Source organism: Eriocheir sinensis, chromosome 55 (genome assembly GCF_024679095.1).
Source record: "Eriocheir sinensis breed Jianghai 21 chromosome 55, ASM2467909v1, whole genome shotgun sequence".
Classification (NCBI taxonomy): Eukaryota; Metazoa; Arthropoda; class Malacostraca; order Decapoda; family Varunidae; genus Eriocheir; species Eriocheir sinensis.
This window is the reverse complement of record NC_066563.1, coordinates 997,940-1,025,582: the sequence shown is the minus strand read 5'-3', so window position 1 is coordinate 1,025,582 and position 27,643 is coordinate 997,940. Positions and strand designations below refer to the sequence as shown.

At 43.7% G+C, this 27,643-nt stretch overlaps 1 protein-coding gene across 8 annotated transcripts; it reads right to left on the bottom strand.

The window, feature by feature from the left end:
* Window positions 1–17,017: 17,017 nt before the first annotated feature.
* LOC126983883 (protein-L-isoaspartate O-methyltransferase domain-containing protein 1-like) lies at window positions 17,018–27,464 on the bottom strand. Of its 8 annotated transcripts, none has more exons than XM_050837043.1 (7): window positions 27,440–27,464; window positions 25,018–25,507; window positions 22,848–22,941; window positions 21,500–21,634; window positions 20,532–20,635; window positions 19,917–20,070; window positions 17,018–19,495 (listed from the first exon to the last, which is right to left on the bottom strand). In XM_050837043.1, the coding sequence occupies exons 2-7, from the start codon at window positions 25,228–25,230 to the stop codon at window positions 18,345–18,347; spliced, it is 1,851 nt and encodes a 616-aa protein (XP_050693000.1). In that variant the 5' UTR covers window positions 25,231–25,507; window positions 27,440–27,464; the 3' UTR covers window positions 17,018–18,344. The 8 variants fall into 8 exon arrangements, with proteins under 8 accessions (XP_050693000.1, XP_050693001.1, XP_050692996.1 ...); XM_050837044.1 differs by lacking the exon at window positions 27,440–27,464 and adding an exon at window positions 27,294–27,318; XM_050837039.1 differs by lacking the exon at window positions 27,440–27,464 and adding an exon at window positions 26,412–26,538.
* Window positions 27,465–27,643: the final 179 nt, after the last annotated feature.

The window sequence follows — 27,643 nt, the reverse complement described above, 5'->3', positions numbered from 1 at the left end:
GTCCTCATCTGCGTTATCATTGCCTTCGTTGCCTCCCTGAGTGGCCTCAAATTTGTGCCTCGGAGCCCGGCAACCTTTCGCATTCATGGTCCTAATATGTTGGTAGCCTTGGCCGCTTTTAATATGTTGGCAGGCGTGCTACGTTTAATATGTTGGCAGCCTTGATATAGCGGCGTAATATCAAGTTTTCCTGTGTCTGCTGAATTCTTATTATGTTATTATCGCCGAAACTATATTTTCTCTATTTTCTTGAGCTGTTGGTGCGAGCGGGAGGCGCGGGGATGCATTTTTTTTTTCTAACTCCCTGCTTTCCGCCGCATTTGTTTGACGTCCGTGTGTGTGTGTGTGTGTGTGTGTGTGTGTGTGTGTGTGTGTGTGTGTGTTCAGCTTTTTCTCTCGTCCAGCTCCCGAGAAATTGTTACTCATGTGGAAAAAAAAATCTTAGTTCTTCTGGTGGCGTGTGTGCGCTTAAGTGGCATCACTGCTTTGTGTTTTGTGTTGGCATCACTGCTTTGCGAGGCAACTGTATTGGCACCATCAGCATCATCCTCTTATTTTTTCTCCTCTTCTTCCTCCGCCTCCTCTTTTTCCTCCTCCTCTTCCTCCTTTTCTTCTTACTTCGTTATACCAAAAGAGTTCTCAGTATACCAGGTGGTTAAAATGTTCTTACCTGAAAAGTGAATATAAACCGAGTGTATGTTTACGCCTGCTTCTACGTGGGAAAGAAGGAGGGAGGAGGGACAATGTAATGGGGGATGAGAAGAAAGAGGAGGAGGAATGGGAGGAGAGAGAGGAAATAAACAAACCTAAGGCATTTTCTCCCTGCCTTTCCTTCCCTCGCATCCTCCCATATTCTTCCAGGCTCCCCTCGTCTCCCTTCTTTATCCTTTACATCATCTCCTGTTTCTCTTCCCTTCCTTCCCTCGCACCCTCTCGCTGGCCTTATCTTCCCGGCCTCGCCCCGCCCAGCAGGAATCTTAATGCCGCCTAAACACGGTGATAATTCTCTGTCGTGGAAGCGAAGGGACGGTCTTGCAACAATTTTACTCGGAATACTCGACTGTGTGTGTGAGTGTGTGTGTGTGTGTGTGTGTGTGTGTGTGTGTGTGTGTTTGAAAAATTCATTAATACTTGAAGTACGCCTTGGGGATGCAGCTGAGTTGTGAGAGCGCTAGAAACCTAAGAGAAAAGATATCAATGAAAAACAATTACGGCGCGCGGCGAACACAAGTGAAAGAGGCTCTGGAGGAAGAGAAAAGGAAAACAAAGAAAACTGAATATGAGTTCGCCTCAAAAATAGTTATAAAGGCAGTTTTATGTCATTCCTTGGCCTTGAAATGAGAAAACGAAGACGAAAGTTGAAGAGGAGGAGGAAGAGACATAGGAGGAGGAAAATTAAAGGTGGATGAAGAAAACTCGGAATATTGGAAACTTTTCTCGGAAAAAAAAGAAAAAAAAAATATATATATATATATGAGGTACGGAAAGAATATCATCCACCCTCCGGATGAAAGATAATTCCATTATGAAAAAGCGAGGAAGAAACAAGAAAAATAAATGGAGGAGATAATTTAAAAAAATGAAGCAAAGAAAAATTCGAGAAAGCTCGGATGCCATATTTCTTGTGAGTGAGAGGGAAAAAGTGCGAGGGGGGAGGGTGGGAGGAAAGAAACTCTTTGGGAAATAGAGTAGCTCTCCATTTTTTTCTTCTTCGTGTGACACTGAAGAAGTTTTGAAGGCTTTTCTGAGAGAAAACGGGAGGAGGACCTGCTGTGTGGGGCGATAAGAACTACCTGACGAAAAGATGAGGAAAAAAAGCACCAATACTTTGAATGGTTTCGTTTATTGGAGAAACACACACACACACACACACACACACACACACACACACACACACACACACACACAGGATAACGCCTTTATTAATGGACTGTTAAGGGAAGACAGGGGACGGAGGGACTTCCATCATCGCCGTTTAATAATGCAGGTGTCGGGGCAGGTGAGGGAAGGCTCATACATGTATATATTTGACATTAATAACAATTTTGTGCCCTAGGGCGACGAGAGGGGCGGACGAAGGGAGAACAGGACAGGGCGGATAATGAGACGCGCCTTTAAACAGATTTTCCCTAATGGGTCTTCCTAATAGGCTTACACAGTGATGGACAATTAAACTGAAACATCCAATTATGGGCTTTTAATTGGCAAGAACAGAATCTGATGGAACATTGAGATTCGTGGCTCACATATCGAAATTAAGCTTGTTTTAATGGAGTTTAAATGAGGACTCGCCTTGTGGCTCAACTAATGGGAGAACCGCCATTCAGAATTCATTAATGGGAAGGTTATTAAAGCATTATCTGATCAACATTCATGAGTGCCGGAGGGATAGTGTGCAGCTGTGGCCGGCCGTCTGCCTGTCTGTTACAACGTGGCCTATCTCTTAATTAGAAGGGCGAGAGAGAGAGAGAGAGAGAGAGAGAGAGAGAGAGAGAGAGAGAGAAACCTGTCAATATTCATGTGATAAATAGACGATCCTTAGGGAGTGGAGGGTGACCGAGGCTCACTGCTGCTACAAGTACCGTCCCTCGAGGCAGGACTGACCAGGGGACCAAAACAAGAGATATTTACTCGCTCGGCCTGAAGGGAAAGAGAAGATGAGTGTTTGTATGTATCAGTGAGGGAACTTTCCATGTATTCCCTCATCTGTATTCTCTTCGACTCATTCTCTTCGCTTCATTCCTTCGCATGAGTAGCTTAAGACTTCCCTAGGCGGTGGTGGTGGTGGTGGTGGTGGTGGTGAAGATTAGGTTGAGGTGGACTTTGAAGAGGAAGAAGTTAAGGAGTACGAAATGATATCAGGGTGTATAGAGACGTATCTTGCTCATTATCTGAGTCATTATATCTATCCGAAATCGACCTCTTTTCTAGCTAACCATCTCTATTTTCTATACAGGAGCAACGATTAGCTGGCTTTTTTCTTTTTTTACTTGTTTATTCTTTGCCTTTGAGCTGCTTTCCTTTACTGTAAAAAATAAATAAACAAATGATAAATGTGGAAATATGGGTTAATAGATAGGTAGATCGAAAAATAAATATAAGGACAGAGAAGAAAGTAGAGAGAGAGAGAGAGAGAGAGAGAGAGAGAGAGAGAGAGAGAGAGAGAGAGAGAGAGAGAGAGAGAGAGAGAGAGAGAGAGAGAGAGAGAGACGTATGTAGTAGATAAGTTGATCGATAGTAAACTCAAAAAATCCTACTCGATAATCCTGGTAACAAGGTATCAAGTGTGTAATTATTGTAACGAGGAGGAGGAGGAGGAGGAGGAAGAAGAAGAAGAAGAAGATCAAGAGGAAGAGGAGGAGGAGGAGGAGGAGGAGGAGGAGGAGGAGGAGGAGGAGGAGGAGAAAAAGAAGAAGAAAAAGAAGAAGAAAAATAAAAAGAAGAAGAAAAAGGAGGAGGAGGAGGAGGCGATAAAGAGGATGGATATGAAATGGGAGGAAAGGAAGGAAGAAGAAGGAGGAGGAGGAAGAGATAGAGATGCAAGAGATTGATATGAATGGGGAGACAAGGAAAGGACGAGGAAGGAGGAAAATTAGAAAGTGGAGGAGATGGAGGAGGAAGTGGAGATACAGGAGGAAGAGGAAAAGGATGTTGACAAGGCGAAGACAAGATATAGATGGAGGAGGAGAAGGAGAAGGTGAAGGAAGAGGAGGAGGAGGAGGAGAAGGAGGATAGCAGAGAAACCCTTGATAATTATGTATACTGAGAACAAGGCCGTTTCAAAGTCAGAGGTGAAATTTCGCAACTTAGGAAGAATATAATAACGAAACATTCCTTTGACAGCGGGGGAGAAAACTGCATAAATAAATAAAATCATGCAAAATACACAACACGTACTCACGAATCCACAGGTAAATCATCTAATCTCAAATATATGTACGTGTTAAAAGGGCTAAAAATAACACACAACAGACAGACACACACACACACATACACATCTTGCCAGACCTACTAATGACGAACACACACACACACACACGCGCACGCACTCACACACACGCACACGCACGCACACGCACACACGCCCGGCTCAGTGTCTCGGCCCTCCACACCTTGAATGAGGCGCCCTAATGAGTACCTGGGTTAATGAGGCGCCGGGCCGTCCCTACCACGTGAAAGCGCTGACGCAGGTGTGCTCAGAAGGACCTGCTCACTCTGTCCCGGGAAGGCGCTGTATATTCCCTCGTGTGATTTCCTTCTCGCCCTCCCTCGCCGCTGTGTCTCCCTCTCTCAGTATGTTTCTCAGTTTCTCCCTGTTTAAGTTTCTCTCTGTCTCAGTTTTTCTCTTACTTAGTTTCTCTGTCTCAGTTTCACTCTTTATTTCTCTCTCCGTTTTTCTCTAAGTATCTCGCTCTTTCTTTCTCTTTCTCTGTTTCTCTGTCTTAGTTTTTCTCCTATCGATTTCTTTCTCTTCCAGTTTCTTTCTCTGTTTTTCACTTTCCTAATTTTTCTATATTTTTTCTTTTTATTTATCTTTTTTTTAATTCTCTCTCTCTCTCTCTCTCTCTCTCTCTCTCTCAACGCAGTATCCTATTTTAAAGGTATCAGAATTGACAGTACTTAACTTTTTTACCTAATTTTTTTTTTTCGTTATTTTTTTCTCTTTTTTTTCAGGTTTATGTCTTTGTAGAAAATTAATGCGTCGTGAATGCATTAATTTACGCCAATTTTCTTTTCTTTTTTCATCCATTAACAAATTTTCTCCCTCATGGATGTCACTGAACTTATCTTCGTGCGTATGAAGGCGAAAAAAAAAATGACAGTGTAATTTTTTTCAATGGGTCTTCATTCTTTTTTTTTTTTTTTTTACACTGAATAGGATTTCGCTCATTAGAGTTTTGAGTAGTTTCTTTTCATTCATTCTTTTCCACATTAATGAGATTTTCACATTTCTAAGTGGCATTGAGGCTCGGAGGAAATGAACTTGTGGGGAGGTAGAGTCTTGAACAGCTGTAGGAGAGAGAGAGAGAGAGAGAGAGAGAGAGAGAGAGAGAGAGAGAGAGAGAGAGAGAGAGAGAGAGAGAGAGAAAGTGAGCGGTGTCTTTCAGCAAAGTTCTCTCCCAGTGAATGCCCAACACTCCTACATGAAACCTCCCCCCCTCCTCTCCCCCCCCCTCCACCCCCTCCCTCCCACTCCTCTATTCTAAGCAGTCGTCGGCTCAATACCAGTCGCCTACCACCTCATTTTCCGGGCTTTCCTTCCTCCAAGCGGCCCTCTCAAAAGACCCTCCTCCCCTCCTTCCCTCCATCCTCTCTCCTGCCTTCCCTTCCTTCCCTCCAGCCTTCCTAACTCGTATCCTTCCTCCTTTCCTTCCTTCCTACCTTTTCTCTCCTTCCCTCCATCCTTCCTTCCTACCTACCTCCCCTCTTCCTCCATCCTCTCTCCTACCTCCCCTTCCTTCCCTCCAGCCTTCCTAACTCGTATCCTTCCTCCTTTCCTTCCTACCTCCTCTCTCCTTTCCTCCATTCTTCCTTCCTACCTTCTCTCTTCCTCCGTACATCTTTCCTCCATCCTCTTTCCTACCTTCCTTTTCTCTACTCGTTCCTTCCTTCCTGCCTCATCTTTTCCTCTCTACATCCTTCCTTCCAGCCTCTCTCCTACTCTCCCTCTTCTTCCCTCATTCTTTTCGTTTAACCTCATCTCCTCCGTTCCCCTTTCTCCTCTCTCCCATCTCCACTCCTTCCTTCCTTCCCTCCACCCCACTCCTACAGCTGTCTTTTCCTTCCCTCCTCTCCTACCCATCATTTATCCCTTCATCTCTCTCCTCTCCTTTCTTCTTTTCTTTTGTTTACTTCTTCTTTTTCTCCTTTACTCCATTTCCGCCTCATTTCTCCTTCTCATTTACTCTCCTTCCATCCCTCTCTGTTCCATCCTTATTCCCTTCCATCCTTCTACACCACTCCTCCCTTCAATCCACCTCTCCCCTATCCCCACTTTCTTCATTCCTCTCTCTCTCTCTCTCTGCCTCCTCTTCTCCCTCTCCTCCGTCCCGTCTCTCCCTCTCTCCCTCCATTCAACATCCACTTGACCCCTCTTCCATTCTTCTCTCTCCTACCTCCTTCTCTCCCTTCCTCCTTCCCTCCTTCACCCAAAACATGGCGGAGGAGAGGCCATTCATTGAGGACTTGCTGATGGTCGTAGAAGTAGTAGTAGTAGTAGTAGTAGTAGTAGTAGTAGTAGTAGTAGTGGTGGTGGTGGTGGTGGTGGTAGTGGGGATGGTGGTGGTGGTGGTGTAGGGGGTCAGAGAGAGAGAGAGAGAGAGAGAGAGAGAGAGAGAGAGAGAGAGAGAGAGAGAGAGAGAGAGAGTTTACACTATCTCTTTTTTCTAAGAATAAACTATTATGCCACAATATGTCTTACCGGAATATCAAACGAGATCACACACGGCTTCCCCCAAGACTTCTTCCTCTAATCGTCTATATTTGCTTTGAATTCCCTTTAATCCTTTTGATAAAGGATCCAATTCCATCCTGACAAAGAGCCGCCCTTCAAAGCCCCCACCCACAGACGCCAAAAACACGCTCCTCAATCATAATAATTGTATGCAAATGAGACTCAACCCTACAAACACTTGAGCCTTTGGAGTTTGGGAAGAGGATCAGCAGCAGCGATCTTCATTTGTTTTGGCTTTAAGATCCACCACAACACCTTCTCCTTCCCGTCACCAGCACGCCACTCCACACACCCCTCCACCCTTCCATCTCGAGCTTCTGTTACTTATTAGAAAGCTTAATTAAGGATATCAAGGGTTAGAAAAATAGGACATGTAATTGCGCCACGTAATCGAGGTGAATATTAAGAAAACAGGAGGAAAGCAATTAACGGAGGTGTGTGTGTGTGGTGTGGGGGAGCCGTGTGTGTGTGTGTGTCTGTGTGTGTGTGTGTGTGTGTGTGTGTGCTATTGTTGTGTAAATCCAACGTCCTATCTCAAGACCCATTCATCTTTCATTAAGGTTTTCTCTTTCATATGAAATTGAGAAGTTAAGTTTGTATGTGTTTGAAGCCTTGAAATACTGATATGTAAGATAGAACGATAAAGGTATTCATATATGGGTGAGTAAGTTTACCGAGAAAAGACTTTTAGAATTTAATTACGTAAAGTTATGCATTGGCAGACTGGAAAATGTAAAGTGAAAAGCCTGTATATATTTTTTTCTACTAGGTAAAGGCATGAATACATTGATACAGAGATGGAAAGAGAACATATATATATTTTTTACCTGTGTTGTCAAAAGAGATTAAATTACATATTGAAAAAATGCAAAAGCGTTATATAAAGAGACACATGATATAACAGTGATGCCAGGTAGGAGATACAATCCCAGTTCCCCACCAAAAAAATATATCAGATGACGAAATCGATTCTTGAGGGACTCGTGCAAAGTCGTGTCTAAAAAATCCATAACAGCCAAGTAACTAAGAAGCAAGTACTAAATTATAACTAAGCAATGACTAAATAATCTGTAATAACATTTAATGCATGTAGGTGATAGGTATGGGCTTCTTAGACATAAAACAGTGCCATTTTATTTGAGTCTCCTACCAAGACGAGACTGTAGTTGATTGAGTATTAAAGCAAAGCCAGACGAGCAAGCATCACCTTCACCGACCCACCTTGACAGTTCTCCAGGTGGCCGAGGGTGGCGCTGGCTCTGCGTGTATGGAAAATGGTATATTCCACTCTACATACTCACCGAGAGGAAAAATAATAAACTGCAAAAACCCCAACGTAAGATAATACAGCAAGTAAAAGTTTTCGTGATATGAGGGATGAATATATTACCTTAGAATAAGCCCAAAACATCACCATCATCACCACCACTAACTCTACTGTGACCACCTTAACCACCTCCACCACCATACCCACTACCACCACTACCATAACTACCACCACCACTATCATCATCACAACCACAGTAACCATTCGTACCACCACCACTACCATAACCACTACCACCACCCTTAAGTACTACCACTATAGGTCACCATCACCACCATAACCACTGATACCATGCCTACCACCACCACCACCATCATAACTACTGTAACCAATCCTAACCCCAACCACTCCTACCACCTCCACCACCTCCCATAGCATACCCAGGCTGCAAATTCGGGTTCACGAGACTCTTCCCTCCTATGCATGTGTAATGAAGCCTCGAGCGAGCGTTGGAAAATTTGTACAAGGTGAATCTCCAAAGTTCAGATTAAAGATACTGATGCGAGGCGCCTTCAGGAGGGGGAGGGGAGGGAGATAGGACGAGCGATAGGAGGTGTGGCGGCGGGTGGAGAAGAGGAGCGTGGAGCTGATGGGCGGGATAAGACAGGCGCGGGACGGTGAGGGAGGCTGGGATTCGAAGTGACGGGGAGGCGCAGGTAATCGAGATGCTGCACAGGTGAGTTGGGAGATCAGGAGTCGGTTTTCTTAAGTCGGAAAAAAAAGGCATGTCGGTGTTGTCATTATTAAAGTTTCGCTTGTTTTCGCTCCAGGCTGTCGAGGTCAAGCTCCTCCTTCACCTTGACCCAGCCAGCGAGGAAATGAGGCGTCGTCACCTGCACTCTCAGGTAATCTAAACATAATATCGTGTCAGCTTACCGTGCCATCAACCCTCCTGCTTCCTGCCCTCTCCCTGCCCCCTTCCCTTCCCCCTCGTGCACTCCCCTCTCATTAATCTATTAGACCAGCCGTCGACGCCACACGAAGCTCCTTCCCCTAGAGAGGATTTAGCTATTTGCTTTAGCAGGTGTGAGTTTGCCTTCAGCCCTCGGTAATGGATCAGGCAAGGCGCGGACACCAGCCACGCCCCGACCTTCCGCCCTATTTACCTCTCGCCGTCACCTTGGCTTGCCTCGTTCATCTCCCCTCGCCATAACTTTTTTTCTTGCACGTCCTCCTCACGCGTTCTCATTCTCTCCCCTCTTCCGCCTCCTTTTATTTTCCTCTCTTCCCTTTCCCTTTCCCCCTTCTCTTCCCTCTTCCACGCCGTCTTGAACACAATATATCCGTCTCCACATTCGGCTCTTATTGGCGACGCTGCGAGTGTCGGGGTGGCGGGGCCTCATCTGTTGTGTTGACTGCTTGCTGCATTTTTCCTTATTGCCAAACAGCCCCACAGCGCACCTCAGATACGCTTGCCAATCAACCGGATGCCGGGGAGGGTTGACAGACTGGGGCGGGGAGCGGGGACGGGGGACTGGCGGCATGGTGGGGTGCGAGAGGAGAACAAATCCCGCCAGGTCGGTGAGGACGAACCGACAACATGAGTCTCGCCGGTGTTGATCCAGACAATGTTTCTGGCAAGAATAATATAAATTTGACATCACACTTAATGGATTACTTCATTGTGGCGGCGCTGCTGTTTCTTCCTGGGCCTGGCGGGTCCCTCCAGCCGCCCCCCGCCTTCCCCTGCCCCCCGCTCCTGCCGTCCGCCAGGCTCCAGGACCTGCTGAAGGACGTGCTTTCCAGCAGCGCCCGGGCATATTCTCACGCCCTCAGTGTACGCGAGGCCGTCACAGCCGCAGCGTTCCACCCAGGACAAAGTTACGAGGAGTATGACCTCCTGATGGAGGGATAACAACTAGCAGCCTTCCCCCGGGTGCCCGAGCTACAAGCCGGCAACTCCCGCACCCGCCTGCACAAAGCCCTCAGCTGGTTGGGTCGCCTCCAGCGGGCCATGGAAGTGCTGTGGCCCGAGTGGCAGGAGGACGGCGCCCTCCAGTACCTGGGGCCCATCGACGTGCACCTGGGGGAAGTGCGCTGCTCGCTGGCTCACTTCCTGCTGCATGCGCCTCACAGAAACGCCTCGCTCATCCACGAGGACGCTCCGCAAGACTCGGAGAGTGCCGAGCCGATGAATTTTCTGAGTGAGAAGGAGGAAGCGAGCCTCAAGACGGAGAGCGGCTCGGGACGGCGCGTCAGGGACTGGCTTTTGCTGCGCCACTACGAACAGTTTTTGCTGGCGCTCGGCCACCACCTGCAGGCGCTGAGCTGCTGCCAAGAATTTTCGACAACTGATTAAGCGACTTATTCACTAGCAATTGCAGAAATATTTTTCCAAAGGCATATCTTGACCTGTGAATAATTATTATGTAACGGGCCTGTAAATACATTCTCTAAAGTCCATCACAATACATCATATTTTATTTTGTTGCTGTCCATTTCTCCTGCACCTTTCACTGACAGGAAAGAGAGGAAATGTGAGGGCCTCGGCCACAAGGCAAGGGCCCGCCGGGACACGCAGTCGAGAAAAGTTTTGTTCCTGTCGACCAATGCATCTTTAAGGCGCGTGCATGGCGAGGGTGACAACTTTTCGCTAGACGGCCGCAGGAGGCGCCTGAGACTAGGCAAAGACGGACCGTGAAAAAAAATATAGTCGTGAGCATTCGTTCTATTTTTGGAGTAACTGTCGTTTTTTTATGGACTCCTGACGAAGGCAATCTTTGTTAGTGTTTCTTTCTTCCCTGCGAACGGTGATGAAGTGTTGGGCTTGTTTTTCTCTTATTTGTTTTTCTGAACGAGCGGCAAATCCCATTCATGACAGACCTCCCGCTCAGAGCACCGCGTCTCTTATCATAATCCAAATTGATAGTGTTTATAAATGTTACCAGTATTATGATTGCTTCCTCCTCCTCACCTTCATCATCTATAGTTTCATCCTCCTCTTTATTATCGTCTTCTTCCTTGCCCTCCTTCTAATCCTCCTTCTCCTACTCTTCCATTTACTCTTCTTCCATTCCTCTTTCGCATATTTCTCGTCCTCCTCCTCCTCCTCCTTCTCACCATCATCATTCATCTTCTCATCCTCCTCGTCCTCTTCCTCGTCCTCTTTCTCTTTCTCCTCTTTCTTCTCCTTTTCCTTCTACTCTTCCACCTGCTCTTCTGCGTTCCATCCCTCTTTCTCATATTTCTCGTCCTCCTTCCTCCTCCTCCTCGACGTGTATACCCTTAACCTCGTTTATTCCTCTTGTTGTGCGGCCCTCTCTCGGCTCCCCTCCCTGCTGCTGCCTCTTGTTGCCTCCTCTCTGCCCTGCACTGTACCAAGTCCCCTCAACTGCTCAATCTCACGAAGAGCTGTTTTAATCTTTCCCGCTCCTGTCCTCCTCGTTTCATCCCTCCCCTCGGCTCCCCTCTCCTTCTCCCCTCCGTATATTACTCCCTGGATGATGCTTCGTGTCCTTCATCTCCATTTTTCCCCTCAGTCTACCTCGTTTTCCCCTTTTCTCTCATGGTAGTGGGCGGCATCAGTCTTGTACCCATTATGTCCTGTGGGATTTAACTCGTCCTCCTTCTCCCGCGGCCTTGTCTTATTCCTGTCCTTCATTCCCTGCAATCTGATCCTACCCTCGCCCTTCACTGTCATCCTTGCTTCTCCTCCCTCCGTTTGATCTTTTGTTTTTCCCTTCTCTTCGTCTTTCCCCGACTTTATATTTTCCTATTTTTTTCAGGTTTTTAGTTTATCATCAGTTTGTTTATTCGTCAAGACTTCCTGCTTCACGTTATTAGTTCTCTCTGTCTCTCTTTTATCCTCTTATTCTTTTCTGATGTAGTTTCCTTCTTTATTGTATTTTCGTATCTCATGGACTTGAAGGTTTGTTTGTGTTGTCAATATTGTGATTTCAAAAATGTGCCTGTGTGTGTGTGTGTGTGTGTGTGTGTGTGTGTGTGTGTGTGTGTGTGTGTGTGTGTGTGTGTGTCTATGTAGTTTACGCAATCTGACATTTTTCATAAGAGCCAAAGTTGCCTTGAGGTGTTGCCGTGAAAAGGAAATACACAGAATTCTTGACCCGAATAGCAAACAGGCGGGAGAGTAAGGGCTATATTCTTAAACACTTCCTCCCCCAGTCACACATATCTGACATTCGTAGGAGTTCTGGGCATTTCCAGCGATAGCTTTATAACTCTGGTGGTAGTTTGACCCATCTTCTGTACCGTTAACCTATAAAATCACTCATTAGAACCCGATTGATCTCATTTTAGGCCTTTGGAAATAGTTAATGTTAAAGGCGGAAGAGTCTACTAACACCAACCTAAATGCCGGAACACAAATTTCTCGTTCATCTTGTGATTTAGAAGCGTGTAAATTGTATCTCCTTATAACTTTACCTCAATTCAAAATGAAGCTAATCCTCGACTTCTCATGGGGCGGAAGATTAGACTGAGTTGCTGTCCGTAATGAAAAGGCAACGCGACTTATATACAAGAGAAGCAGCCGGGGCGGTAAGGAAGAACAGAAGGTGCCCGCGCGTGGTCATATTGCATTCCACTCCGCAATCTTAGCCTCAACTTTCTCCGCCGCGCCGCTCTACTCTTACCACTTGCTTGATTATTTCCAACACGCGGCGAAAGTAAGAGAAAATAACTCAGAACTCTTTAATTAAGTGAGGGAGGGAGGCGCCTGTAACTCCGGAGCGGCGCCAGAGCGAAATTTTAATAACAGTAAAATTATTAACTCGGGATTTGCGAGAGAAACACGGGAGAGGCGGCGTGGAAAATTATCGCCTGCTTTATGTCTTGTCCGTTTAGGTTTGCTGTACACGTTAGGACTCAAAATGAAATGATAAAAGTAGCAGCAGTAGTAGTAGTTGTAGTGGTAGTAGTGGTGGTGGTGGTGGTTGTAGGGTAGGGAGGTAGTTAAACATAGTCGAAGAGCTAGTTAGAGTTAGCCGGTTAGATATTTAGTTAGATAGTTAGTTAATAGCGAGTGGATCAGTCTTTTTTTCAGTATTTTGTGTGTTTATCATATTTTGTTGTGTTGACCCTGTTTTTTTTTTATGAACCAACACACCGTAATTTCATGTACACAACAAACCAACGGGCAGCGACGACAACACACACACACACACACACACACACACACACACACACACACACACACACACACACACACACACTATAAATAGAATGACATTGCAGGGAGCCAGAAACCAGAATCCAGAGCAAATGTCAATAGTGGTATATACGTATTCATTGCAGCAGCAGCAAGTAAAATGAGAGAGAAAAAAAAATACCACAGCCTACTCGAGTATGCCCATGAATAGCGCAAACCAAGGTCGTGCATATTTAATCCCTGCATAATATATCGGCCAAGCAGAGCGCTCAAGCAGACAGCCCAAGTAAACAGGAACAAGCTTTGACATCTGAGGCCACGTTTTGCTTCTTAACTTGGCCGTGCGCGCGATGAACTGCGGGAAAGGTGCGGCGAGTCTGGTGTAGGAGAGGTGTAACGGGGTGAGATATGGGTGTAGAAAAAGAGACAGATAGATAGAGAGAGAAGATAGATATATAGATAGGTAAAGAGATAGGAATGTAGGTCAATAGATTTAAGGGAGGGGAAGGTGACAGAGGGCAATGACGTGAGATAGGAAAGGGAAGAGGAAGTAAAGGATGAGGAGAGGAGAAAATGAAGAGAGGAAAGGAAGATTAAGAGGGAAAAAGTAGTAATGGGAGAATGAGAAGAGAGAGGAAAAAGGAGGAAGGGAGGGAGGGAGGGAGGGAGGGAGGGAAAAAAGAAGACTAAGGAAAGTGTAAGGAAATCAACAGAAAGGAGGGATTGAAGGAGAGACGGAGAGAAAGAGGGAAGATTAAAGAGAAGGAAAGGGAAGTGAAGGGGAACGATGGAGAGAGGGAAGGAGAAGAATGAGAAAACGCATGTAAGACAAAGCGTAAAGAAACAACAGGAAGAAGGAGAGATGGAGAGAAAAATGGAAGACTGAGGAGGTGGAAAGGGTAGTAAAAGGGAACGGGAGAAGAGAGGGAAGGAGGAAGGAGAGAGGGAGGAAGGGAGGAATAAAACGCATCATAGACAAAAAACAGATGCAGAAAGAAACAACAGAAAGGAAGGAAGGTAGGAGAGATGTAAAGATGGAAGACTAAGGCGAAGGAAACTGTAGTGAAGGGAAACGGGAGGAGAGGGAAGCAGAGGAGGGAGAGAGGGAGGGATGGGGTGAGAAACGCATCTGAGACTCAAGCCGGAAAAATTTGCCTCTACCCAATATTGAAGGGCCGGGGAGGCGAGGATGAGGAACTCCAAGCTGCAAGGTAAATGAAGAGATAGAGAGAGAGGAGGAAGGGTAAATGTTTGTTCTCTCTCTCTCTCTCTCTCTCTCTCATTACAGTTACTAAAATTCGCGAAATAATAAACATTAGTACCTTCCGTGTCTGTCTATTTATACGCCTATTTCTGTCTTTAATCCTTGTCTATATAGTACCAAGTCTTGCGGGTCACGGGCGAAGCAGCACCTCTTTAATGATTAGAATGTCATCACTCACGTTTACCAGACCAGACCAGACCAGAGCTGCACTGCTGGACTTGGTATAGCAATGCCGGAGGGGTAGCTAAGAAGATTGACCACATCCCCGTCAGGACTCGTTGGAGGATCCTTCAGAACCGCAGGTTTACCGGAGTGCCGAGTTCTTTGGAACTGATCATAGACTTGTTGCACAACACTTAAGCTTCACGTCAGGTCAAGAAGAATCTCGAGATGTAACAATACAGTGTTCCATCTCGGGGGCTGAAAGACCTGGCATGCACATGTGGTCAGGAGTACGTCACTTTACACTTCCGAGTAAGTCACTTTACACTTCCTGTACGTGAGGCTAGAAGATTCACTCACCTCCCTCGGCTGTGCTAGTTGACTCACCCAGTTTTTACCAGTTTCCAAGGCTTCGTGAGCCGTGATCAGGAATATCCACACCTCCAGTCGCAGATACACTACTGAGCGAGCGTTAGGTGACTGACAAGAGTGACGGGCCGCGGCTCAGCCCACTGAACTGTACACGTTTCATATTCGCGTTTTCATCACGTACGTAGTTGGTCCACCCCGAGTAGCGAGTAGTGACGAGCCCTACCAAAAAATGTAGCGCCGCTACCGTTTTTGCCGCTCTTTCTTAAAGAGTGGCACTACCGCTTCAGCTACTAAAAAAAGTACCATCGCTACGCAGCGGCGCTACTGGTAGTGCCGCTGCGCCCAACACTGGTCCCCACACAGGTAGATACTGGTATTCCTTTATAATTTTTTTCTTTTTTTTTCCGTTAATGATTGATGTTTTTTCTAATAGTTATGGGTCAGAAACTGAAAATACAGTGTTCTGGGTACGATACAATCTGGTAACGCAGGCTCGTCCCACATACTACCAAGACTGTGGAGGCTACAAAGGCAAATTTTAACATACTATAATACATATATATATATATATATATATATATATATATATATATATATATATATATATATATATATATATATATATATATATATATATATATATATATATATATATATATATATATATATATATATATATATATATATATATATATATATATATATATATATATATATATATATATATATATATATATATATATATATATATATATATATATATATATATATATATATATATATATATATATATATATATATATATATATATATATATATATATATATATATATATATATATATATATATATATATATATATATATATATATATATATATATATATAAATCACATATGTATTCAGACATTTTGTTATTACTAGGCTTTCAATTATAATCATTATTACTTGTGATTTTGATATTTTATATTAATATTCTGATTGTCATCTATTACGATTTATTCTTCTTACTTGGTCATCTATTGAAATAAGTGTTACTCTTTATTGCTTGTGCATGTGATGCCAGTGTATGCAATACAGTACCACTAACTGTTTTGACAAGGCACGGCATTGTCTGTTTGAATCACAGTTTGAACACAAAATGGTCATTGGTCAATGTCTTGTAGACATTTGTGCTGGAAGGATTTTGTTCTTTGCAAACATTCTTTCATCACAACATAATCCACAGCCACTTGTGGGCAATGAAAGCACAAGAGAAGTTGATGGATTATTTAGCTGTGGATGATAAACTGATGCAGAATAAGGATGCAGAATATGATGAGGAGTGCTGAATGGCTCTGACCGCTCTCCAGCAAGAGCAAAGATGAGGACGTGAAAAATGACAATCTGAGGGACTGGAAGAAGGAAGGAAGTGGCTTCTCATACACCATAGACACATTGGAACAGAGACAAAAAACGCGCAGTGAGGTACAGAGGTCATTATAGTGGTGGAATGACCTTTGCTTTAGCCCCAATTGTTATGTACCACTTCTTTTTATCTCTTCCTGCTGTTTTCTTCTGTTTCTTGTTCCCAGGTCATTTCACTGTCCTGGCTCAGGCATGATCATTAGCTCTGGGTTTATATTCCTGTAACAAGTGTTTCTTACATCTATCAAGCGAAGAAAGGCTTTCCACCCTTAACATGTTCTCTTGAGAAACGGCGCCTCCGAGGAAAACTGATTGAATGTTTTAAAATACTTAATGGTTTCACAAATGTAGACAGAACAAAATTGTTTATGATCGATGACACTTTGCGAATGAGGAAGTGGCATAAAACTCAAATGTAGACAAGTAAATTCAGACTACACCAAATTTTTCTTCACCAGTGTTGTAGTGCGAGAATGGAATAAGCTCCCACCGTCAGTGGTTCAGTGTAACACGATTGACTCCTTTAAAAACAAGCTCGACCGTCACTTCCTTGATCTTAACATTAACTAGAGTAGAAAAGCAACGTTTTGGAGCCATCTGATTAATGTAGAATCACTTAGGTTTAAGGACAGACCACCTAGTCTGGACCATGGGGTCTACATGGTCTGATTTTCAATGTAATTCTATGTAATTCATTGTCATTTGCTGTGCAGATCGACAAGTGTAAATGAGGTTGTATTTCCCTGGTAAAAAGCCCTTCTTTGTTTTCCCTTAGCATTTTTCTCAGATATATTTGCTTGTACAGATATTCTGTACCATCAAAGTGCAGCTATAACCTGAATATACGGCTTAAACTGCATTTGCCACTTGTTTGTTATAGGAATAGATGTGCTTGTTAAGGCACGAATGGAAATGAGAACACGGCATCCTTTCATATAGCTTTATCTTGAGACTCATAACATATGCTTTCCTTCCCTTACCATCCATTAAATTTGTATGCCACTGGGCATGATCAAGCAAGACTCGGGTTACATACTCAAGAAGACTACAAAATATATCCATTCATAAAGGATCAAAGCTCTTGCAATGGCAAAATATATGTGATATATAATATTTTCAAAGCAATATACAATTCCAGCACTGTATGTATGAAAATGGAAACAAATAAACCATACAAAACAAAATTTTATACAATACAGCATTGAAATAAATCCTCTTGCAAGTCATTTCATATCAGCAGGTTAATACTATATCAACTGTCAATGTTAACTAGTATATGAATAATTCACTTTTTTTTCCTTTTTTTTTATTTTGGCAAAGCTTTGGTCCTGAAGTAACTTAAGTAGTATTTCCTCTTACACTTACACAAATATAGTGTTGAACTTTACAGATAATGCCATTATGTTATACTGCCGGGGCCATTCAGTAAACGAGTGTCTCACATCGTTGCCTGACTCTGCAGTGTTACCCAGCAGCCACTGACCAATGCCCAACTCAACTGATTTCTGTAATCAGTCAGGCTCTAATCCCCTACTGACCCAGACTAAGAAATTGGATGCAAAATTGTATATATATAAAAGAAAATTGAAAACTGATATTGCCATATACCATACACAATAAGTTACATATCCAACTAGCATGGGTTCACAACACAGCCATATAGTGAGTGGCAATCTGTGTGTGTTCCAGCATTACAGTACCACAGTAACACGGCATGACTATAGACTCAATAAATAAGACATTTCTGTCAATATAAATCTGCCAAACCTCTATATAACACTGCAACCATCAGGATTTTTATATATATTATATATATATATCTTTATACACTAACTGCTGCTGCACTAATATATGCTCAGTCGTCATTTTTTTATGCAAACGGCTAAACATGCGAGTGAGCAACTCGACAAATGGAAAGACACTAGTCAAAACCCCTATCACTTTTCATTATTACCATTTCCCCTTCCACTTCCCTTGCAGTAAGTGAGCATCCCCAAGGCTCTTCTGTGCCTCCTGTGTTGTAAGGAACGGTAGTGTGATTAGGACTCATGAAGCGCTGCTTGTAGCTGCAGAAATTGGCTTGAGTTTGTACACTTTGAAAGACCCAACCTCATGCTGTCTTTAAGAAAGCCTGTGTTAGCCTCTCACCCACTTCCTTGATATTGGGCTTCCTCCAAACACATTGCACTGTCAGGAGCTTTCGGGCACTGGGGGGGTGTGGTGGGGGTGCCGGCACTGCCCCCCCCACCACGCTTATAACTCTCTGTTGTAGTTCAGGTACAGCTTGAGGGCCAGAGGCAGAGGCAAGAGCTTAATCTTCTCTCGCATGTAAGTGGAATATGTTTCTATGGCTGATGCCTTCTTGCAAGCTCCACCCTCTTCTTTCTCTTCATCTTTCTTTTCCCCTTCTCCCTCCTCATCTTCAGTTTCCTTTTTATCTGATTTCTTTCCTCTGAAGGCCTCACCACAACCCCCACCACATGGACAACTTGGATCATCTGGATCCAGCAGGTAATTCATCAGTCGTGGAGCAGAGTTGTCTGAGTAGTCTGAGTCTGAGGAATCATCAATGTCCATGTCCACATCACGTTCATCTCCTAGGTCCGACTCTTCTGAGCTTGGTCCTTTCCCATTTTCTATTTCATCCCCAACCCCACTATCAAATTTCTCACGCTTCTTGCTTGATTTGGACGGTGTAGTGGGTGCTGGGGCCAGGACTGGGATAGGGTCTGAGTGTGCTACACCAGAAGTAGAGGATGAAGCAGCTACAATTGAAGGAGTGGCAGCTGCCTGGGTGGGACCACTGTTCTGAGTGGAGCCACTGTTATGATTGGAGTTTCCAGGAGCCATTTCCACATCCTCCTCCTCATCAGGCTTCTCAGTGATTGACTCTGGCTTTTTAGGGGTTTCCTGTGTCTCCTCTGAGTTTGAAGTGTTTCGGATTTTCTTAGACTTTGCATTGCTGGCTTCCTCCTCTTCATCATCATCTTCCTCCTCATTCTCTTCATCCAACTCATCATCATTGCTGCCATGCTCTTCTTCTTCCTGGTTCCTTCTTTCCTCTCTCTCTGATCTCCTGTGCCCAGCAAAGTCTCGAGCCAACTCAAAGAAAGCAGATATTTGATGGGCTGTGTGTCGCTGCTCAAAGTGTATATCATCCTCATCCTCATCCTCAGAGAGCATGCGTGAATCCTCATCATCATCTGGTTCATAGAAGGGCACAGGAACATATGGGACAACAATTCTGTGGATGTTTCTGCGGTCACGTTGCCTTGGGTGCTTGGTCACAGGTTTGTTGGCAGCCGTGGACAAATTCGGCCGCTCCAAGTCTATGTTAGCACGTAAGATGGCACGGACTTGCTGACGGCATAAGTCTTGCAGGTCAGACATGAGGTTGACAAGTGCTGTGGGACAAAGCAGAAAAAGAATGACCATGAGAAGTGCAGTAGAGAAAATCAAAAGTATTTAAACTACAGTTTAAAATGCATGTTTAAATTCCATCTAACACCTTATTCTCAGGTGACAACTTAAGTTGCCGTGGCAAGAAAAGTTTCTCATCCCAGATAACAAGTACAGTCATCTGCTCAATTTTTTGTAAAAGCACAAATATTTTCAGGGGTGTTGTGTCAAGTAGTGTGTTCATGCACTTTAAAAGGTGTGTTTGTTGTTAATGTGCACAAAACTTTCTTTATAGTCTGTGTTTCAGGTTATCTATGCACAGTCTGATCATATGCTGGACTCGTGTGAGTGTTAAGCTGCTGCAAAAAAGAGAAAATGGAAAATAACAAATATTGTCACAGCAAAAAATATAAAGAAATTACTCACGCAGGGAGACGGTAGGAGGAGGGTGCTTGGGGTCCGGCATCACCAAGGAGGAAAAGGAGACAGGGAGGAGGGAGACAGTCTCCCAAGTGTCTGGTCCATTGCGAGTCATCTTCACCAGCTGGTCATTGATGGGCATGACCAGAACACCCCCAGGCTGGTCACAAACATGGATCATTACATTTCAAATGATTTCCTTTCACTTTTTCTTTACCAACTATATTCTGGTAGTAACTGCTTTAATGAAATATTATTTTTCTAAGGTTTATTTCCCCACATGCTATTATTAAAAATTCAACGCTTCAAACAAAATTCACGTATCTGGCTATTTTCCATGTTTATTCGTTTATATATTAATTCATCATTTTGCAGGCCAATTTTCTTCCAGCACCAAAGTACATTTTAAACCAATATAAGTGAGGATAATGCAGTGATGACAGTAGTGAGAACTGCCTTTGTGAAACCCTAATTATATAAAAAATCCTCTGATTTATGAAACCCAGCTTCATTAACTATTTTACATAAAATAACTATTTCATAGATTGACAGTGCAATAATAAAGGGACATGTTATGCACAGTAATTTCATAAAGAGGCAACATGACTATATTTCACAAACCTTAATGAGAGACTTCATGTACTGCTCTCGGCTCTCGGGGCAGGAGGCGCCGCAGTACACTCGATCATACAGGCGCACATCAGGTGGCATACACAAGCAGTTACCTGGAAAGAAAAGACACATCATCATGGCTTCTAAGAAGGTATAGGTATCTGGATTCTGGAGTGCAAGAAATTATAAATAAAAACTAAAAATACAAATGCAATTGTCCAAATTCTAGAAGAAAGGAAATATAAAAATAAAAATAAAAATATGTTAAATTATGTATTTGAAAAAATGAGTTGAAGTCAATTGGCCATTGTTTTCTCTTGTTTTTTGTTTGCATTCAGTAACTGGTCCACTGAAACCTTTCCTTGCTCACCAGGCAGCCCAGATGAGCATTCATCCATGCAAATATTACAGAGATGGAAGCTCCCCATTATTTCCCTTTAGTTACTTGGGCTATAATGGCAAAAATGCTTGTAGATGGCCCTGTCCTGGCTACAGCCAAAATGACAGCCCCATTATTTCCCTTTAGTTACTTGGGCTATCATGGCAAAAATGCTTGTAGATGGCCCTGTCCTGGCTACAGCCAAAATGACAGCCAAAGAGAATGAGGTTCTGAAACACGAGCCACACTGAAAACTCAGGACATCTGCTGTGCTGTTGATGGCTGTTGTTTACACACACTGAGAACTGCAGTGCCACACTGCACTGCCTTCCTCTATATTGTAGTTATGTGGCAAAATGATCAGTTTTGTCAAACTGAATGCATCCTAGTCAGCGTCATGAACAAAAGCTTCAAAATTAAACATCCACCAAAAAATTACCAGAAAAAAAAGGTCTGCATCAACAGACCGTATTGGCTATCAGTTTGCCTCTTTGCCGCTTGAGGCCTCTTGTATGCATCTCCGTGGCAACGGCAGTGCTTTACTCTTAATTTACCAGCTTTTTACAGTTTATTGGGTTGCTTATACCAGCACATTTACCTTGGACAAACTGCGGATCACAGAAATTGAAGGCGTCAATGGCAGGGGAGTTCTTCTTAAACTCTTCTAGTCTCTCCAAACTGTATTTGAGCACATCAGCATGAAGCTCCACCCCATGGTTCACCCCATATGGACCTAAAGAAATTAAAAAGTAGAGTCACAGGATAGAAAATCAAAGTCATCCTTATATCACCATCAATCACCACCACCTTCCTAGTCAGTTCTCTTCAGACAGAGTGAGCTAGATACTTCAACAGACTATAATTACAGCATCAGCCTTGTACTTGTTCCCTCATAGATGACACTAAACAAAGAGGCAGTATGTAATTTGTTTCATAGATCAAATTTTATTTAGTAATATTCTTTTGGATATACCTCATAATCACCAGACATTACATTTTATTTAGTAATTTCCTTTTGAAGATACTTCATAATCAGTCACATTACTAGCAAGACTGTAACTATTTTAACTGTTATACCCCATCAGGCATGATCACAGCTTTTATGTTAGTCTCCGTCACGCCATGATCATGGCGCTCTTCAAATATCGCACTCATTTCATGACGCAGTTTGTTTATGCTTGAGGCTATGCATCATACATCAAGCCCTATCATTGGCCCTTTGTTTTCAACATGCTGAATGCTTGGCCAATCACATTCTAGCTTTTACAAGGATTTGTTTATGTTGTAGTCGGGCTCCAGATTTTCCCGCAGTGAGTACACGGTCGCGATGTATGCTGTATTTTATCATTTTTTTACTAATTTCTAGGCAAGATAGCAGATATATATGTATTTCCATGAGAAAATAAGTATTTCAGGCACATGATATGATACATGACAGTTCGTGAGAATTGTTTTTTGTCTTCTTATTGACCTGGACAAGAGCGGTGTGTGACACGAGGATGATGTCAGACGACTTGTGTGAGGTGATACCAGAGATTTCCCATCTAAAGGAATATATAAGTTCCATTTGTTCATTTATCATTATACTACAGCAAAGAGCAACTTCTAAGCTTTCAAATGATATATAATTGTCCCAGTATTTGTTACAATAATTTGACTGAACACTAAGGTAAGCAAGGGAACACCTACTAACACTAGTTACCCGTTTTTTGTGTACGTAACTTAAAACCGCCCACTCATTTTATCACGGGGTATAAGGGTTAAAACTATTTCACTAACAGAGAAACTGTTTCAGATATTCATTGGCTCTTATACCAGAACATTTATAATATTGTAAGACAGCTGACTTTTCACTAGTATGTACATTATGAAAGTTATGACAGTGAGTTATATCCCAAAACATTTGACACATTTTAATTTGCATGAGAGGCTCCCCTCAGACCCACCAACAATGAGGCCAGCCATGGTGGACAGGTAGCCCGTGCCAGACCCCAGGTTGAGGAAGGAATGCCCGGGGGAGAGCTGAAGACCCTCCATCACCTGGCGAGAGGGAGTCACTCTGTTTTATGTCAAGATGAGAAGAGTTATTCTGCCTCAAAAAAAAAAAAAAAAAAAAAAAAAAAAAACTGTATTTAGCATAAGTAATTACGGTAAAATTCTAGTGTTTGCCCATACTCCCCCCTCCCCCCCCATATAAGCCTGGGGACCTGGTGGGAATGCGGAGTTTCGGGTGGGGGACACAAAATCCGTCACAATCGCATATTTTTTTAGTGTGTGTGTGGGGGGGGGGATAAAAACTCCCTAGATCTAGGTATATTCCCTAAATTTAGGTAATTTTACTCCCACCACCACTAAAATAAGCGTTTGCAACGAATTTAGTGTTTCCCATACGGAAACCACGCACTCACTGGATCCCCAAGTTTGTTTTGGGAGAGAAGCGTAGTGAACCCACCAAACGATGCTCACCTCACCATCTGGCGTGGCGCCGGAGGCCATCTGTGCTCACATAAACCGCCTACACTACACTCATGCCCTCTCTAGTAGGTTGTCACCTCATCGCAAGGTTTCTGTCCTCCAAGTAGAGTCCGTGGCACCAAACACAGTGTATCTTCATTGTTTATCACTGACACAAGTAAAACCACCAGCTAGCCGGGATCCGTCCAACGCTGCGCCTTAAACAGTACTGCGGGTTGTACAGGAAGTGCAGGCTCTCGCTTCTGCTTCACGGGTTCGTATTCCCAGTATACAAGGTGATTGTGGATATTGACTCCGCGCCTCCAGAATACGATAATACGCCTCCATATATCATAGTTAAAAAAACAAAGTACTTAAAAGTAAAGAAGAAGCCGAATTAATCCCCTTCCCCCAACGATCTTGGGGGACCCGCGTGAAGTCGGGGTATTTGGGTGGGGGAGCATATTTAAACTACTCCAACCAAACTTTACGACCTGCTAACGAGGGGGCTTTGCCCCCCTCGACCCCCATGCTAACCAAAGGGGGGGCTGCGCCCCCCCCATCTTAAAATGCCCCAACCGAACAGCTAATTGAGGGATATTGAACAAAAGAAACCTGCGTTCGGACCTGCTTCACGCGTTCGTATGTGATACCAAACCTGCTTCACGCGTTCGTACGTGCTACCAGTAAGTTAATACATAGTCATATATGATGGTTGCAAGATTTCTATGACGTAGATTACTTACCGTTTAGATGCTTCATTGATCTTAATGCTGTAACGGGGGGCTTCGCCCCCTTTGAACCCCCCTTTGGTATGGAGAGAGTGAAATTGCGTGGTTTCCGTACGTTGTAAAAAAAACCGGCATGTATGAAATTTCCCTACATCTAAGTAATTGTAAGGAATTTCCCTACATCTAGGGTATTTTTCAATCCCCCACAACTCAAAAACTATGCATTTGCGACGCATTTCATGTTTACCACCGCATTCCCCGTAGTCTCAATGGCCCCCTAGCCAATTTTGGTTGCGAGGGGTGAGTATGGGCAAACACTAGAATAATACCGTTATTACATATGATAGGAAAAAAAAGACTTATTTATCTTACTTTTAGGATGATATAAGAATTCTTCTTTCATGTATCATATTCCCTATCTGATACCACAATCTAGCAGCATATTTACTCCCATAGACAAATTGTGACATATGTAAAGTTGGGGTGCTTGGCCTCAGTGCTCATCTCAGTCTCTTTGGCCTTTTTATTGATATATCAAAACTATCTTCCCTCTTTTGCTAAGAAAGTAAGCCCGTACTTAAAAAGGAATGAGTGTCTTGATGGATAATACAACAAAATTTAATCACCGGTCTACGAGTAGCCACCGACTCAATGACCATCTTGTTGACTAGTTAGGTATTTGATATCCATAGTAGAGATGGTATAAAGTACTGGTAAAAGTAGATGAGTAAATTAATATGTCAAAGCTTGTGAGGCTAATACCATAATGAGTAAGAAAAAGACATTAGTGGAGGAAAACTGCATCCATATTTACTGTTAACTAACTGCTGGCATCTACGGTAATGCTTAACATTACAGGCTGAACATTTACTGATATTAAAATCACAATCCTAAGAACATACCACTAATTTCTAAGCGTTGTTTCACCCACCTTGGCATATATACATGGAGCAGATAGGTGCAGGTTTCCCTTCTTCCAGGCATTGTCCCGGTAGGCCTGCTCCCTGTTCTCTGCAGTGAAGTAGTCCCCACGGTCCACGGCCCGGAACACCCGCTCCAGGAGGGGTGTGGTGATATAGTTGGCAGCCTTGAGGTTGTCCACAAGGTCATCATTGTCCACCCCAGCACTCACAGCACCTCCCATCTTGGTTCAACTCAGGTCAGAGGTAAGAATGTGCGTGGCTGCTACACTGCCTGACTTTGCCTCAGTCTCTGCTACTTGTCAGTACAGCATTTTGCTGCAACCTGCTTCCTCAAAGTCCCAAGAAAACCCTTCTCTTGGACAGAGTGAAGAGCTTGCTTTAGAGGCAGCAGGTTATGCACTGACACCCAGGTCACCATCAGACACCCTTGAAAAGTTTCTCAAGTTTTATCACTTTTAAAACTGCATTGCATTTATCCCATTCAGTGCTTGTATCTCACTGTAAAGAATGATAAAGTAATTAGGTTTGCACAAAAAAATATTTAGGAATTGATGGCGAGTAGAAACAAGCACACCATTCTCTAAACTCCCCCAGCTGTATCACCACATAACACCACAGCAGTCAAGCATTGTTTACGTCACCATAAAACAACAACAATGTGTCAGAGCAATGGCCACTGAACTGTTAAACGTCCCTATCACCAATTAGCCAGTCTCTGAAGAACGACAGTAATGCATCTCTTCAACTAAACTTAGGAGCAAGGCAACACACCTTTCCACGTGCCTCCCAGCGGCTCAACGACACCACTAAGCAGCCTAAACCTACACGATAAAAATGACCGTTCTTTGTGTCGTGGAGGCCCTCCCACGACACACTCCCAACTCAAGGCAATACCCCGCAGTTACTATTTCCCCATTATGGTGTTGGCGTCGTACAGAGACACCTGCAGCCTTCGCCATGTACGTTGAACCTGGCGAGGGGAGAGAGAACGTGGTTATCTATAAAAAGCAGTCTTGCCTTGTCTTCCTTCCTTTTCCTTCCCTTGCTATTGTTTTCCACCTTTCTTCCTCCTCCTCCTCGTCTTCTATATTGATCCTCTTAAAACTCATTAGCAATCTTCATCTTCTTTCCATTCTATTTCCTCTTTGATCACCATTTTCTGCACTATTTTGCTAATCTATAAAAAGCAGCCCGATACAACGACATCACCCACTGCCTTTGTTGTCAAGCCAAGTTGTGCTCCCATCAAGTCCCTTTTATCCAGCTTCTAAGGCCCCGATCCGCCATTCGCTTACCCACGGCACGACTCGCTGGCCAGAGAATTAAGTGGAGCCTGATATCATTGTCAATCAGGCGTTATTAGCGGGGAAAATGGGGGAAAATGGCTATTGCGCCTCTGTACCTTTTGTTTTCCTCCGTCAGCTGCTTGTGACGTCACGGGGGGAGGATCCTTCGCTTCCCCGGCTGATGACTTCCTTTATTAATTACGTCCTTTGTCTTGTTGCTCGGGGTTTCTGTATTAATAGAGTCATTAGTTAGGCATGTAAAACTTTAATATAACTGCATGCCATGAGCTGTAGTGTCCGAGCGGAGGTGCAATGACCGCCGAATTCCCTATTAATTACGTCCTTTGTCTTGTTGTCCTGGATTTCTGTATTAATAGAGTCATTAGTTAGGCATATAAAACTTTAATATAACTGCATGCCATGAGGTGTAGTGTCCGAGGTGAGATCCAGTGACCGCCGAAGTCCTGGCCGGCGCAGACGAGGCGAGGGTCGGGACGCGGCGGATTTATAATGCCTTTCACAAAAATTTTCTTGGCGTGGTGTTGGGAAAAAAAGAACTGAGCAATGAAAGTGGAGTGAAAAGAAAAGTGTAATAGTGTAAGCTAATAAAAGGACATAGAAAAGCAAAGTCAGGGGAAGAAAAGAGCAGAAAAAACACATTAGTTCAGGGTGAAGTGTAAAGTGTGCACTGTGAAGTAATTAAGTGCATGGTGTAAGGTATAGAAGTGCAGGACCCATGAAGCGGTACAAAGCGGAACAGGTCAAAAGAAGAAGAAGAAGGGCGGCGGTCACGTGTCTCGCCAAAACATTCCGCGGCGGGACTTTTAAAAATGGACGCCAGCTGCCGGACCTTTAAAAATGGACGCCCGCACCCATTGTTTTCAGACGCACAAAATCCCTATGAAATGTGATCTAAACTAGGGTACATTTTTCTCCATTATTTTGTTGCGTGGCGAGTGGCGGCCCTTATCAGCACCCTTCTTCTTCTTCTTCTTCACCTGTACAGCAAGAGCAAGTTGTATCGCCTCTCTGGTCCTCCGGTACTTCTTTACACTTAAATACTTCACTACGCACTCCTGGTTACTTCACTGCGCACACCTATATGCCTCACCCTGTCCTGTAGCTACACTTTGCTTCCACTCACTACATTTGCTTTCTATTTTCTTTAGCTGACTCTGGACTTTTTTTGCATTTCTCTTTTCTGTCCTTTAGTTTGTTTCCACTATTACACTTTTCTTTTTACTCCTCTTTTATTGCTTTAATGTATCACACAGAGGACGGAGGCGTAACTGTGCCAAAAAGAAAAGGGAGTGTATGATGAACTGAAGCCTTGGCATGGCCGCCCTGC